The following is a 17,208-nucleotide window of genomic DNA, read 5'->3' on the forward strand; positions in this document are numbered from 1 at the left end:
TTCATTTTACAATTGTTTATGTACTACTACTCTACTACGGTACATTACCTTCAGCTCTATCTTCACGAGATCTGTCGAGGACGCCATATTCATACACACTGCATCATTGAGGGGAATCGGGGGTTGCACTTTGGACAACTGTTTCCTGTCCCTCCTCATCTCCTCCAAAGTTTGCCGCTCAAGAACCGGCATCTCGTCGGAGTCGCTCTCCTGGAAGTCGAAGACGGATGTTTCGGACGAACTTCTGCATCCGCTCGCTCGGGTCGGTACCGTGGATGCGACTGTGACGGCGGGCACAGTCGCCGCTACGGGCATGTTGTCCTCATCAGTTCTCGAGAACAAACGTCTTCTGGGCGGCAAACAGACCGTTTTCTCGCGCGTTAGTTTCGGCGGGCTGCCCGCGGACGAACCGGACTGCGGTGTCGACGTCGAGGCCGCATTATCGATCTCTATATATACCAAATATAAATCCAATTATACGCACGTCAAAAATGATAACAGTCTGCATTCAAGCATAATCGATGCCATTGAACAATAATACGCTCGAATAGAAAAAATTCTTATCCAATAATTACCTTTCGGCGTAGACGATATATCCTGAGGAGCTGCTTTCGTAAACTGTCCGGTCCCGACCTAAATAGAGAGACAGAAAGATCTCGTGAGATTATCGGTAATCAATAGAAATGATATACGCATAACAATTACGACAAGCATTACCTGTTTGAGTTCTGCCTTCGTCCTAATTTTCGCGGCTAAAATGGCGGCGAGGCCGTCGTCCTTGTCACGATGAATCTGATTCTCGGCGCCGCGGGGTCCCGCGAGAGAAGCCTCCTTGCCAGGTAACGTGGCGGATGCGTTCACCCTCGAGGCGTACATGCTGCGCGGTGCCTCCTGAGTAATCGAGTCTACTGCTCGCGGAACATGGAGCTTGTAATGCGGCGGTGTATTGCTGTTGCGCTCCAGCAGACTCGCCGCCGTGAACGGTGACAGATTGTGTCTACCGATGTTCGTTTTAGGTTCGACTGGCGCGACAACCTAAGGGAATTTCATCGGGGATTGTCATCAGAATTGAATAAATGAATAACAATCGTCTGTATCTAAAGAAACTAAATGTCTTATTTAATCAAAATTCATTCTTCAATGAAAGATCTTGATTTTTTAAAATCACGTAAAAAGAGCAATCGACGTAATGAATATCTCATCAAATTAACAATAAATCATCAGATAAAAGCAATCACAAAATTGTGGAGATTAAATCAGTGAGATATATAATAGATTTTTTCCGAATTATCACAGATAAAACTTTGAAATTACCTTATTCTGGAAACTTTGCTGGCTGTGATTAACCAAAATAGGCTGCTGGCTGTTGAGCTCATCCCTCTGCTGTTTGTTCTCCAGACTATTCCTTAGCAAACTGAGCACTCTCTTGTCAGCGCCAGTATTACTAGGTTGATCTATCGGTTGGCCGCCGGACGTCACGCTCAGAGAACTTGTCGTCTTTTGAACTGTCTGACGATAAGGAGAATAGATCGATGAAGCACCACTTAACTGTTGCGGTAACACATGTATGTTCGCGTTAGGTTTTGAAGTTATCGGGTGATTGTACGACGAGGGCGAGCTCCTCACAATTTTGGAGTCCGGATAGGTCTTCTTATCACAGTAAGCCGGCTGATACCTAGACGATTCCGGTGCGGGATAATCGAGTCTTTGATCGTAAACGCCGGGTGTCACTAGAGTTCCGTTCGGTAAAGGAACCGGCAAGTTCATCTCCTGCCGTTTCTGCTGTTCGTTCAGCGCGCTCGCAGTCGACAGCTTCGGCTCGACGATCTGTTTGTCGGTGCTTGGTACTCGCCAAGAAATCCTGGGCTGTTTGCTAGGACTCCCTACGCCGTAAATTGCTTCCCCGGCCCTCTTGAACGGCATACGCTGAGAGAACTGCTGTTCGAATTTGGCCCTGTTATCGCCTAAATAATACTTGTTGGGGTCGGGCGCGTAATCCTGCGCGGGCAGTGTAGGCGGACCGACCCGTGACGGGTCCACCATCGGGGAATACTTGGAGAACCTCGAAGAATCATTCGTTTGGAGATACGATGCAGACGATGCGGACGACGATGACGAAGGCGGCGGTATCGTCAGACCGTCATAGAGTGATGTGGGCAGTGGACGTTTCTTGAACGTGGACATGTGAGGCAGTGGTGCCGTATTGTTCGCGTGATGGGTCGAGAGGGACTGAGCGGGCGGAACGTATAACTGCGTGGTGCTCCTACGAAGAGGATTCTCGTGATGCGATTGATGGCGTAGCGGCGCTGAGTTGAAGTCCGGCAGGAAATCGACCTTGGGCGCACACACCGTCTGCGGCGTCGATGCCCGGACACAGGTCACGGGCATGGGATTCCTCGAGCTGTTGCTCGAAGGTCTAGAATCGTACGACGAGTACGACGGCTGAACTGGCGTCGACTGATGCACGGCAGGCGGAGGTGGCATCGGTCTGCTCACGTTGCTTCTGATGGTACCCAAGCCCGAGCTACTGACATGCTTGTCGGTGCTGGTGGCTTCGAGATCGTCCTGCGCCGTGGAATCAGCCGACGTCTTAACTGTCTTTACGGATAAGTCCAAAGGAGACTCCCTCTTCCGAACTGTATTACTCGGCGACGGAGAATTCGCCATAGCTGCGGCCGGAGCAGTCTGACCGCTAGACGACGCTGGGTTTTGATAAGGAGGATACTCTTTGTAGCCATAATTTTCAGTCGTCATTCGCGACTGATGATGGTGATGGTGATGATGATGAGACGACGATCCCGCCGCTCGATCAGGCTCGTCGGAAGACTGATACGCGTGGATCGTTGAAACGGAAGACCTCGCGCCGCCGATACCGCCGTGACTAATAGAGGTCACCGTGGTGCTGCTCGTGGAGTTGCTGCCGTGATGACTGGGTGCGAGCGTAGTGGCGTACGACGACGAGAGGTAGCCTTGTTGGCCGCTGTATCGACTGCCATACGTCATGTTCGTCACGGTGGTTGTCCTGCCGTTCACTGGTATCGCGTGATTCATTACCGAGGCCGGAGTCATCGGGTATTCGGCGAGTCTCTGCGCGGGCATCGAGGAGGGCGTCGTCGGTAGCATTGCGGCGGGTGTCATTTTGCTATTAGCATTCGTCGAGTGTATTCGTTGTCGTTGCACCATTGACTGTGCCGATTTCCCCAAAGGTTCTCGCCTGTTGGAATGATAGGATGATAGGGCAGCGATGGGTGGCAGATTGTGCGTGTTGCTGTTCCTCTGCGTAGATGATGCGTTCCGATGCGTAGCGTAGGGCGTTGCGGCATCTATCGCGTTTCTCTTCGCGATCTCCGCGCCATTGTATGTAGTGTGTTTGCTGCCACTCTGTTGATAGCTACCTAGATTGTTGCTACTAGGTGTACCGGGAAATACCGTCTGCGACGCTAGCATCTGCTGCATACCGTACGATTGACTATGAGATCGGCCGGATTGAGAATAATAATTACTCCCCTGAGACTCTGACTGTGAGCTCTTCTGGAAGGAATGGTACGAAGGTTGTGACGACGGCGCCGATGCGTAAGGCATCGCCATATCACGAGCCGTGTAATTCGTCTGATAATGCTGAGGGGTGACCGATGACAGGTTGTACGAGTGCGGCGTCGATCTCGACGAAGCCGGCGGCGGTGGTGGCGGCGGATAGGTCGGCGAGTGCGGCTGGAAGCTGTTGTGCGGCGAAGGCGTATGATGAGGAGATGGAGATGCGTGCGGATTGTGTAGATTGGACACGTGGGGCGATTGCCGCTGCGGCGACGGAGTTGCGTGATGCGGCGACGGCGTGGCGTGATGCGACGGCATCTCGTGATGCGGTGACGGCGTTGTTCCTGCATGGTAGCTGCTCGGCGGTGGTGGCATATGCTGCTGCGGATGGTTCGCCACCGCGGCGGAAGAGGTCGACGTTGAGACGCCGTGCAGGGGCGGCGGTAACACGCGACTTCCGTACGAGGAACCGTGTGAATGCGGTGAAACATTTATACGACTAGTATATTGCTGCTGTTGCTGCTGCTGCTGCTGCTGTTGATGATGCATCGACGAGGCGGCGGACGGCGACGGAATGTGCCCCGGAAGATTCTGCGACTGCGATTGCGAAGGAATGTGACTGGAGGAGGAATTGTTTGCAGCGGGCTGACGCGGGCTGATCGCCGACGACGAGGAGAAAGGAACGGTGGAAGAGTGCGGTGCTCCATCCGAGCTATGCGATCTGTCATTGAGGCTCGAAGCGGAAGTGGTCGCTAGACGATGAGCCTGTTGCTGATATTGGCTCGAGGAACGATAATTCTGAGAGGAAGAGGGAGTGCCGGATCCGTACACATTGGATCCGCCGAGAGGATTCTGAACGGACGGCACATTGCTGCCGTAAGTACCGGGTACTCGTTGCTGCTCCGGCGGACAGTGTCCTTGAGCGACTATTCCGGACGACGACGTGTTGTTCTGCTCCATCGGTGTCGGCCTCGTGCTCGGTTGTTGAACCGTGCTCGAAGGTTGCGCTACATTAGCGGATTGATAAATGGAACTCTGCGAGTACGGAGCCGGTGCGCACTTGGTGATGTCCGGATGATGATAACGCGGATAATATTGAGTCCTCTGCACGACAATCGGCTGCGATTGCCGATCGTTGTTGCTCGCCGTCTGATAAGTCGAGACGGGATGTGACGAAGATGAGGCGAGCATATCCGCCGTGTTGAAAGATGACCTGCTAACATTGTTGAGTTGCTGATACACCGGTCCCGGGGAATGTGGTGGCTGAGGCGGCTGCATCTGATGCAAGTGCGACGACAAGTTTGAAGCCGAAGGATGCAACTGGTGATGATGATTGTGATCGCTGGAGGACGACGACGAAGACGATGACGATGCTGGCGGTGATCTTTGCGAGAAGTTTGTCGACGATGCGATGTTTGAGGCGACGGCGGCAGCGGCGGCGGAGGAGGAGGAGGTAGAGGAAGAGGACTGGTGATTAGAAGGTTGCATTTCGGTTAAAGTAACGGTGCCCGAAGGGGAAGAGGAACTAGGTTCCATGGCGGAGCTTTCATCGCCTGGTCTCGTGTCCGGGACTTCAACCTTGGTCGGCTGCGGCGGATAAGGTTCCACGTGCGGATTCCAGAAATTAGAACCGGAAGCATTGCTGGTCTCCACCGACAACGACGGTCTGACGTCGGTGGGGTAACGATTCGACTCCTGGCCACTGCCACCGCTGCTGTTGCTGTTGGCGGAAGTCGAGATTGACTGAGTCGGCTGCGATGCATCATGATCGTGCGTCGTCGTCGTCAATGTCGACGAGGCGGAATTCGTGGAGGATGTCGCGTGGAGATCCACCGACGTGGCCGCGCCACCACCTGTACTAGGTACGGGCAGTCCCTGGAAGTACTGGCGAGCCCCCTCTAACACGTTCGTGAAGCTCACATCCATGTCACGCCGACTGCTAATCTGCAACAACAAGATAAATACGGATTAAAACCTCGTCTGAATAAGCACGCGTGCATACATAGTACATGATGTTTATAAATCGTATAATCCATCTATCAAATACAATAATTCTAGAAACAAATATATTCTCTTTGTCTTGTGTCATATATAACAATAATATCTACATTATTTGATATCATGTCGGAATTGATAATCAAAAACAAAGTCATCATTCACGCTGAATTTATTAAAAAGATTCATCGACCGCGGCAGATTTCGGGTCAGGGTTATATGGTCGCGAAGCTTCAAAGTCGAAGTCCGAAGGGGCACTTCTCTCTGGGGATTACCGAATCGTTCACACGATGCCATCGAACGTGCTGGCAGAACGTGCCGGCAACGGAGGAGAACGAGGCCGAAGCATTAATCTTCATTGTCTTGTATTTGTCTGTTACGAGAGAAGAGCAGACGTATACACACACACACATTCTCTCTCTCTCTCCTCCCCAATATCTTTTTCGTTTTTGATCTTAACACATAAAAAACAGAATAATAATACATTTTAAATGATATGTTATAATACTCGATTGATATTTTTAACAGCTATCAGTCGATTTCTGTCAAAAAGTATTAATCGCGGATAAAATACTGTAACATATTTACCTATCACTATGTTAATATTTTTATTATATTATTACTTTGAAATTTAATTGGCAAACGCTTTAATAATATTTTTTTACAAAAACCAACTGATTAAAACACTAATTGAGTTTTAAAATAACTCGATTAATATTTTTGACAGTTATCAGCTGATTCATGTCAAAAAATATTACTCGTAAACAAAGTATTATAACATATTATTTACAACATATTACTATTTTAATTTTTATATAACATATTATTATTTCAAATTTAATTAGCAAATTTTCGCTTTATTAATATTTTTGACAGAAATCAGCTGATTAAAGGTGCATTAATTTGCTAATTAAATTTATATTAATTAAGTTTTAAAATAATATGTTATAAAAATAATATATTTTAAATAATATATTGCAGCTCTCCGATCTCGCATTATTAATTGCGTGGCATTACGAAAGATAAGATCATTCTTGTCGCAATCTATCGGAGAAGACAAAAAGTGCATGGTAAAAGAAGTTGAATTATAGACGACAACTATACAAACATCCTTCGAGATACAGAATACTCTGACGACTTCAAGTATCGATATAGAAAATTAACTGTATCCGCATTCATTAAAAAGTCGAGACGATGTAATATAATATATCAATGTAATACAGATACAGGGTGCAATATAGATGTAAGATATCGGCGCAAAGATCCACTCTCCATTATCGCGTGAATGAACGACTCGACTTTTACCGCTTTTTGTTTGAAGGGCGCGACTTTCGGGGCAAAGGTGGGCTGTATCGGCGTTTAATAATAGTTCCGATGGGAGTTTCGGTTATCATAATAGGACTGCGCGACGTTATTACCACCATCATCGCCGCGAGGCAAACAGCCTCTTCAGCGATTGGCGAAGCATCAAAGGCCCCTCGTCATCCTCTACTCGAAGCAGCCGGTCGCCTGTAATATAGATCGCTATCGATCGGCCCAGGAAGAGAGAGAGCGAGAAAGAAAGAGACGATTGATAGTTCGGTTCCAAGATTTTCGATATGTGCCAGCGATCTCGCATCGTGGCTCATTGAGACGTGGAAAAAGAGGGCGTACAAGTTAGATATCGGAAAGCTGTAAATATATATATATATATATATATATATATAACACGGGAAGCCGTATGTACGTGTCGAAGACACGCACCAAGACCACCGTTAACATCACCAACGAGGAAGGTCCCGACTATCGCATAGTCTCGTAATAATCGGATAAAGCGAGAGACAGTCGGAGCACAAATATAATTGCAAATATCGATACGAGATCGGATTTCACGCGTATCGCATATAATACTCGGAACAACGCACAATTGTAATCTCGCTGTTCATATTTTTTTATCTATTTCCAGGATTAACCATCGTTATCGTAAATGGCTGATAAAAAGAATTATAAAACACCGTAAAAGAGTTGTTTCTCGGGCTTTTATCAAACTTTTTCGTGAAAACCCAAAAAGTGAAAAAAAAACTGCGCTATAACTCTCTTATATTATGATGAACTTTACTAGTCCGGTTTATTTTTTTATTTTTCACTTTTTTGTGTATTTATGTGCAATGTTGCAGCACACGGCGATTCTACTTTTCTTAAAGTTTGTAACCGTTTTTTATAGACCGACTATTTCGTTGTTTTGTATAAAAATTTATATTATAAACCATTAGATTTTTATTAAATTATATTATAATTTATAAATCGTTCAAATATATATATATATAATACATACACAGAGAATTGTTTTTATAAAATTAGAATAATGTACGAATTAGAATTTACCTTGAAAATAATGGTAATCGTGGGAGTAATATTAGAATTTTATAAAAATTTCTCTGATTAATATATCTACCACAATAATATATAAAATATATTAAATTAATTGTTCTACTATAAATAGTAAAATATTAATAATTTTTATTGCAGTAAATATTAATCAGAAAAATTCTTCCAAAATTCTTCGAATACTATATTGTCCCACGATTGTCCCATGATATTCTTCAGGGTAAATTCTAAGAAAAAATTCTCTCCCTATAGATTTGCAAAAACTGATGAGAAGCTATAGTAGAAAAATAATTTTGACAGTTTGAAATTAAAATATAACATCATACACATGATATGTCAAAATAGCCTTCACATTTTTCTAAAACCATCCATCAAAAAAGACTAAATATCGTATAAAATCTGAAAGATGCCTCATGCTTCGAAAGATCGAACATTATTATCACGGTCGACTCCGGAAAGTTGCGGGACTCCCTTCGGAGCACCGGAATCGTGCCCATTGACTAGATTCGCGGGCATAACACCGAGCCTCTCGCACGCTCGATAGAAACGGCTAGGTGGGAATCAATATCGCGCACCCTTGCCGAGCAACCTGAGGGTTTGGTCCCCTTCGTCAAAGACCCCCTCTCTCCCTGCGACCCGTCCCATCCGTCTCGTTCCATTCCCGTTCTCCATTACATTCTGTCCCGTTACACGCTCGTATACGTACACGACGATCCCGCGCCGATGTTGTGCGCGCGAGGAAAAGAGAGAGCTGGGTGGTGTATGTGGGAGAGACGGTTTAGCTGGAATTCTCACGATTTCAAGCATGGTCGGGCCACTCGATAAGGCTACACCGTAGGGTAATAAATATCCGGGCTAAAGCAGTGGCCCCGACGCGAAGCGACGCGACGCCGCGTTTCGGAGGTTTCGACCGGCGAGGGCGCATTTACGCTCGAGTCGCTTTAAAACGAAGAGGCCGCCCGATAAGATCCGCGACAAATGGCGTCATCTTTCTCTCTTTCTCTCCTCCTCTGGCGAGAACGGCGAAATTATGTGGCGCACGTGGTAAGCAATCTCCGTAAATACCGCGAGAAGTGATCGATCATAGGCGATATCCGCGATCCCACGCTGGAAATGATATTCCTACAGGAATATCATTCGCGATTGGCCTACTTCTATAGATCACGAGCGTATATATTTACCTGAGGGAAGACGCGTTCAATTTATATCTATAGAATCAAATTGAATACTTGAAACGTCGCTAGTGGTATTTAAAATAGGAACGATATATTTCGTTCGACCGAAACTAGCCAAGAAATTTTTATTTTATTTCTGTTTTTGGTCCTTTTCAAGTGAAAAACTAGAATGGTACAATTAATTAAAATTAATAAACATTGATTTTGATGTTAAACGCAAGAATTAAAAAATTTTTTGCATACTTCCTTGATAAAAGCGCAATTAGTTGACACTGTTGTCATGATTATTAAACAATATGATTATCGGAATTTTTTAAAAACTTTTGAAAGAAAGTAACCGCATCTTATCGTTATGATGAATCGTCAAAAAACTGAGTATATAAAATTTGAAGTACCAAAAACAGATGGTCGAAACGTTGTGGAAATAAAATAAAAATTTCTTGGCTAGTTTGGATCGAATTAAATATATCGTTCTTATTTTATATCTATAGATTAAATTAAATAACGTGTATAATATACGAAGCGTATCCTCATTAATAATATTTGCTCCTGTGTGCTCTTTCAAAATATGGAATCGATTATTTATCTATATGTAGTCACAAAATTATCACGGAATTAAAAACGTGGAATTACAAGAACGTATGTGCTGATTAATGGATAAATTAATATTGTTACCTATCTCAGAAAATTATCAATGATTGATGATTCTACAACAACGATCATTTTTTCGTCGGAATCACATTTTCACTTGATATGTTTTTCGCCATTACGTCGATTAATTTTACGCGAAAGGGAAGCAAACACGCTCGCTCAGATTGCAAGTTCGTAAAACGAAGCACCTGATTCGTGCGGGCCAGAATAACGCACGAAGGTCCAGAGTTTACCGGTGGTTTGCAGGCTGACCATAGATTCGACGTCGAGATAATTCGCTGGCGCTCGATTAAAAGCCGCGCGACCAGGCAACGGAACGAAGCAGAAGAGAACGCGCGAGAGAGAGAGAGAGACTAATGCCTTAAGCAGAGTTAAGCCGCGGCTTAACGACGACCACGATGCCGCAAACGCGTTCTTACCTCTACCTACCCTCAGCCTCCGGGAAGACTAACGAAATCGTTCACAATGTCGCAAACTTTTGTCTCAATCAGTTTAAAATTCAACCTATAAACTGTACTCTGCTCGTATAAATCGAATTCCGGGTTTTGTTCCGTCATAATAAATTGCTGAAAGAAAAACACGATGGATTTATGGAATTTATAATCATAAATTACTTCTCGTAAAATCGATGTAATATCTTAAATTAATTTTTTCTGATATTTTCATTTATAATAAAGTATCATTATTATATTTCTCATCAAGATGTGAGCATATTATTTACATATATTAATTTGTTAATTGTTTAATTAATGTTAATTAATGTGCTATAATAGGGAAGAAACTCATTAATAAATTTAGTAAAATGTTTACTAAAATGCTGCAATAAAAAAAATATATATAATTCTGACATAATGTACCTATTTTATAAAGATAACTTCCGATTTCGTTTACGAGAAACGGTCAGCGAAATTTCGAGATACGGCATCCCGTGAAAAATTATGACGTCCGACGCAGTTAGCCATTTCTTTCCAAATCTCGGCTCTTTCTCTTTCTCGTGAAAAAAAAGACAGAAAAAACGAAAGAAAGGGAGCAGTCGAGAAAACGGAGATTTATTTCAGAATTAAATACCTCGAACAAATACCGCCCTCGACTCGCCGGCGAGCCCTCCTTTCTTTCGATTCATCCCTTGACCTCGTTTTCCTGGATCGTACTTTTCGACTTCATTGACCCGTTAAGCCGATTTAAAATGTTCCGCCTTTAACCCCTCGAGAGTCGAGCCATGTTTTATATGTCTCACTCTCGTCTCACTATCGGTATCGAAAGTTCCAGCTTCCTGTTTCCGCGTGTTTCGATGTATAGGGTAAATGGGATAACAAGCGATCATTTTGTGTGAAACAAATTAAAATTCCTCGTTAGATCATTCGTATTCTTTTTCATAAATCCGCAACAACGTCACAGTTTATATTTATCTCGTTGAAATTAATGCGATCGAGAATTATAGAATAAAAAATAAAATAATTTAGATTAAAAAATATATTTTTAATGATTCGATGTTAGAAATGTATACGAAAATCGTTCGACGCTTCTCGATCTCGATTAAGAGCGATTAAGCTCACAGACGCCACGTCTCAGTCAAGTGTTTGAGCAGTAACACGTAACGAGGTCAGGGAAGCCAAAAGGGAGTAGTATAGTTGCAAGATGTAACACATGCGTAAATTCACGACGGAGCCGCAGGCTTCGTAAGGAGGATGAAGTCTCACGGCGCCGATAAAGAGAGCAAAAAGGGGAGAAAATGGAAATCGGTCTGGCTTGAGGAAATTATCTGGCTAAACGGATCCACCGCCGTCTTTCTCGTTTATCGCCGTCCGAGCTTATCTTGATACGTCGTATCGAATCCTCCGTCGCACTGCTTGGAGAAATCACGCGGATATGATTGACACGAGGAACGCAATACATCCCAGATACAGCTCTTGGTAAAGTGCAGCTCTCGACACATCTTTCTACGCGAAGAGCACTTCTACGCGTTCTCGTGTCGTTCTATACTTTTAAAAATATGTACGTGTAAAATTGCATCGTGAGCTTGGAAATCTTAGCGAAGAATCTCCGCAGCGGAATTTTAAAAACCCGACGGAGGGAAAATTTGGAAAGTTGCTTGCGTTGCTCAAAATAATTGTCTGGCGAAATATTCTTTGATAAATTATTATATCGGCGTTGCAAAGATCGAGATTTTTTTCGGGTATTTTTTGAAAATAAGGTGATGTAGATTCTAGCGGTTCAACAATTTTTAATATGCGAACATTCATACATTTTACTTTCACGTATATATGTATAATGCAATATATGATACATTCGTTTTATCAAAAAAATCTAGTATCGCATAACGAGATTTGAGTTTCTACCAACGCACATACTTGCGAATTTTTCTTAAAGCAAACCTAATTTGGGACATATTAATAGAGTAAATTATATGTGTAGCTTCATCAGAGATAGAAATTTTTAATTAATCTTACAGATTTGTACATCGCACAAAAAATTAAATAGACTTGAGATTATTAGTTTTCAATTATCTATATAAGCTTTTCTTTACATATTTATCTATATCACAAACATGTAATTTTCGAAACGCAACATTTTCCAAAAGTCAATCAATCTTTCAGCTTAAAGAAAGATTGCCAAAACATATATTGTCTAAATAATAGCCAACTTGTCTATAAATTTCTATAGTAAACAGCTCGTTATGTATCAGCTTGTTAACGTTTCTCATTCAGAGAATAGTTGCGGTGCAGCTTAACGAGCTTCTTTTTGCCGATCGCGCAAACACGTAGGTATACTTCACTCGAACAAGAGGAAAACTGCGTGCTCTAGAAGCCTATGATGATACATAATTGCACTCACGGTCTTTAAAGATCCATAAGTCGTCGAGGTGTGAACTCGCAGCATAATGTAATGCAAATAAGCAAACCGTTAACTTTTATGCTATACGGATTTACCAAGCGTATCTTTTCCAACAAAGATACATTAATCTTTAATAACAATAATATAATAGGAATGAATAAATTTGTAAATTCCCGTTATTTAATACGCGTACAATTATTCAATTTAATTAATAATTTATTATTATAATATATTACTGTTGATTTATTTATAAATTTATTGATATATTAGCGTTAGATATATGCTGTTCCTTTCAAAAGGGCATTGTGATACACGTGTAATATCTTGATCACTGAAGTATGACGTTCTAGCTGCCAACACGAGGGTTAAACGCGATCGGGTGCCAGCGGGCGTTTTGTCAAAGCTCCAAGTAGCGCAAGGACATTCCGGAAGTTGAAGCGTACGGGCCAGCGAGGTCACACGTGTTGCACGTTCGGCCGAAATATTTTTCGGATATACATATGTATGTATATATATATACTCTGTTTTCAACGAATTCGCACACACAGATACTCCTCTCGGTTAAACGCAGTTTACAATTGCAGCGCATGTAATATAATGCGACGATCGCTTGTAATATATGTACCTCAAATGAAAGTTGTTTACAGCTTTTCATATCGTGCAAATTTATTGGAATACGAAGCTTTTGGAAAAAAAAGTTTGCAGTTTTAATATCCAACTGTTTTTAATTTCGACTTGCGTATATTGCAAATAGCAATTGTTTTTTTTTTTTTTTAATGAACCATTTTAAATTGCTATCAGTTAATCGATTCGTGTTTAATGTCGTATATACTCTTACCGACTCCGCAATGTTTGTTAAGAATTAACAATAATGAATTTTGTTTGCGTGCAAAATGTTTCGCGTTTGCAATGCGATGCAATCACTTGAGAGAATAATGGATTAAATCAAACATATATATATATATATATATATATATATATGTATATACACCTATATTTGAAGCAGCTTGATATATCTAAAGCATTTGAGCAAACACATTTTAAAGTTCAAAATTAATCTCATTGAAGTTTTAAACTGTAAATTGTGCGAAACCGCTACATCGATGGAAAGACATAAATTCGCTCTGCTTCAAACAATCCATCAATGCGCATTCATCTTTTCGAAAATATATAGGTATAAAAAGCGAGAAATTACGCAAAACATTAAATTTATGAAAAATCCCCCTTGAAAAAAAAAACAGAAAAACGACGCGTACAATATGTTGGTCGTAATATTACAAAGAGCAGAAGAGGAAAAACCGAGCGTTGCCGGGAGACGCAACACGCGTGTGCATCGTTTCTAAAAATAAAAAGGGAGGAAAAAAAAGAAAAAAATCGCATGAAAAAAAATCATCCAAAAGTCAGGCGCGGAATTAAAAACGCCGCGAAAACGACGAAAGAGCCGGTGCTTATAAACCTTTTTTTCACTTGTAAAGTTTTGTGTGTGCGTATGGAACAGAGAGAGAGAGAAAATTTCGTGCAACGAGATCACTTGAGCGTGTATACACTCGTCACATCGAGAGGTCGATCGCTGCCATAAAGGTGCGAGTTTGCAGGCTACTTCTGTCGAAAAGTTTTCCCGACACCGCAGCAACTATTCTCGCAAATATTTGACAGCGAAACGAAAACAGGAGTTTCGTTCTCGCGGGATCCTGTTATTGTCTATTAGATTTCCATCGCAATTTATTACGCAACCGTGTATGGGGTATCCAAATGCGAGAATAAGTTTTCCGTTCTCTCTCTCTCTCTCTCTCTTGAAATGGAAAATAAAATATAAAAGTGATAACTTATTCATATCAGTCGCGATTAATCCGTCTGAAGAACGGAGTTAATCTCGCGAACAAAAAAATCCGACGCTCAACCGTAAAGTCTCGAGTGGCGCGAGACGGAGTAATTAAATCTGCAGTTTGCGACTCATTTGCCGGGATCGAGAACGAAGGAACGCGGATAACAGCGAGCGTGAGAGATTCTCAAGGACTCGCGGGTTTCGCTTCTCTCCACCGAGACGAAGCGAGGCAGAGATAGCCGACGAAGAAGCGCGGAACGACGGCAGCTGCGAGTTTCTTGCGACTGCCCGGAGAGAACAAGCTGTACCGTTATGAATAAAGGAGGTTGAGAGAGAGCCGGATGATCGAACGTGTCGTGTGCCGCGTTTTCTTATCCGCCGTCTTTCCGCTACGCGATTTGCAATCACGAGGAATTTCATGCGGCCTCTCTGCTTATCGAGGAAAAAAAATCGTCAGATTCCACACATTTTTTTCGACCTTTTTTCAATCCCTGAAAATTGGATATAATCCTTCGAAAATTAAATATATAACGTATTGCAAATATTTTATTTATATTCAGATTGGTGGCCAGTATTCTTTATTCGAAGCTTAGTTATCAAAATATTGACTGTTGAAACTTTTCAAACAAAATTTTCCGAAGAAAGATGAAAAAATTTGTATAAAACAAATGATATCGTTTATTCGATAAACGCATTACCCGGTCTCTTGCGACGATTGCGAGCATGCTACTACACGTGTCATCGTGTTATCGCCGGTAAAGTGTTGCGCGTCACTGAATTAACTTGCTGAAAACGAGACGAAACTGCGGTAAGCGCGAGCCAAGTCGTTGCTCCTTTAATTTAGCGGTACTCGTCGGAAAATTGCGGGCAACCAGAGTGAAAATAAAATGGTCTCGTCGAGCGAAAGCGAAATGACAAATGTCATTGATTACAAATGCTTCTCGCCAACGAAAAACACGCGCCAGCCACGTAATGAGCCCGGTAATACAATGATCTCGAATCACTCGTCGCAACTGATGTGTTAATCCAGCGAGCTGATTGTGCCATTTTTGAGATTATTAAATATCCACTTTGTCGCGACAATAATTTTGAACACGTTGCGTGTCCTATTTACACGTGTATTGTATTATTTAATGACACACGTGCGTTTCTTCTCATAAATCACATTATATCATCAAGTATATATACGAGTACCAATTTGCACAACCGAGACAGGATAATTAAAATAAAATTAATTATCATAAATACCGTATTGTTATACGTACAAGCGATTTAAAAATGATCAAGCGAGCATATTTGCGTTGAATAAAATATTACCCGTTTTATCGCGGACAGTGTTATCAAAATATGTTTATCGTAAAAAGCATTTAAAAAGCACTAATGTATTCCGCGATGAAAAAAGTATAATAAATCACATGTTTTTTTTTTTAAAGCGGCGCTTTCACATTTTAATCGCGCGCTACAACGACGGATGTTTACAGCATTTTAATATCAGCATATTTAATGGAGTAAGCGGCACGACTGCGACGATGACATTGCCACCTCGAAATCTAGTTTTCATACTGCGCCGGCTTTCGTGTTCGCACTGCTATATAACGGCAATTCCTTTTCCATTCGGCTTCCATGCAGCTTCAACCTCACCCGCGTGAAAGACGAGCGCCAGAGTGCGGCTAAATAGAATTAAGGCGAAATGGAGCAACGTAAAACTCGACTTCCGTAACATGCGAGGAAAAATAAAGCGAGAGAGAGAGAGAGAGAGAACTGCGGTATGTGCACGTAGTTATCAGCCGTTAACTTTTTTTTTTCGAGATTGTATACAGCGATTAATTAACTTTTAAAACAAGTTTTTATTTTTCATCCAAAAATTATCGAGATTCGATCACGAGAGTTTCATACTCATCGTACAATATATACATCTTCAAATTATTTGCTATCAATTTCCGATATGCATACCTGTAATGTATACGACATATAATGTGGAGTTTATAGTTTATAGAAGACTCTGTCCAATAATAATAGGTGAGAGATCGAAGCGCCTCAATTAAGATGCATCCACAAACAACCAACTAGTACTTCGAATATTCACAAGTCAACATATTCTGTTCTCTGACTGGGCGAACTTTGCGAACGAGAAAGTCCCGTTACAGAGATAGAGAGAGATAGAATGTTCCGGTATATCCGCACGTGGAACGCCAAGGGAATTTACGGTTATTACAATCAAAAAGCTGTAAGACAAATATTCGTTCCGGAAAATGAGATGGTATATTTGATGTGTAACAATAATAATGGTAAATTTGTAAAAAGGACAGAAATTTGTTGTCTTACAAAAAACAATTATTGTTAAATTAATATATTTATGTATTAATATATTATGTATTATGTATATTAATGTATTTATGCATTAATATATTAATATATTTCTGTGCTCTCGAGTACAGGAAAAACATTTACTGAATTCATAAATATTGATTTTAATAATGCCTTATAAATCATTTATTTGAAACTAATAATATTGATTTACTGTGAAAAAATATTTATTTGATATATAAGAAAATCCTTTTGAAAACAGATGAATATTTATTTGTGAATAATTATATAAAATAAATGATTTGTATAAGGCAGTATTGACATAAATATATTAATATTTAATAATTTTCACAGTGCAAACAACTCGATTAATTGAACATATCGAAACTGCAAAAAATTAAGCACGCGATTATAAAATCTAACGAAAGAAATTTGCAATGTCATTATCTCTCGCCGCGGATTGAGACGAGAATCTCTCGTCTGTTTGGAAAAAAGGCGGAGAAAAGTCGTCGGCCGATC

At 41.7% G+C, this 17,208-nt stretch overlaps 1 protein-coding gene across 3 annotated transcripts in view; it reads right to left on the reverse strand.

Moving 5' to 3' along the window:
* Nucleotides 1–17,208, reverse strand: part of LOC114930527 (uncharacterized) — a 186,659-nt gene that overhangs the window by 7,198 nt on the left and 162,253 nt on the right. For all 3 annotated transcript variants that reach the window (XM_085484641.1, XM_029302310.2, XM_029302309.2), the window contains 4 exons: nucleotides 1,315–5,478; nucleotides 718–1,035; nucleotides 576–633; nucleotides 49–449 (listed from right to left, as the gene is read on the reverse strand). In XM_085484641.1, the coding sequence (XP_085340767.1) occupies nucleotides 49–449; nucleotides 576–633; nucleotides 718–1,035; nucleotides 1,315–5,460 (4,923 nt within the window). In that variant the 5' untranslated portion in view covers nucleotides 5,461–5,478. The remainder of the gene's footprint in view (nucleotides 1–48; nucleotides 450–575; nucleotides 634–717; nucleotides 1,036–1,314; nucleotides 5,479–17,208) is intronic.

The sequence above is a fragment of the Nylanderia fulva genome, unplaced genomic scaffold, assembly GCF_048542155.1.
Source record: "Nylanderia fulva isolate GAGA-0341 unplaced genomic scaffold, ASM4854215v1 Scaffold30, whole genome shotgun sequence".
In the NCBI taxonomy this organism is placed as follows: Eukaryota; Metazoa; Arthropoda; class Insecta; order Hymenoptera; family Formicidae; genus Nylanderia; species Nylanderia fulva.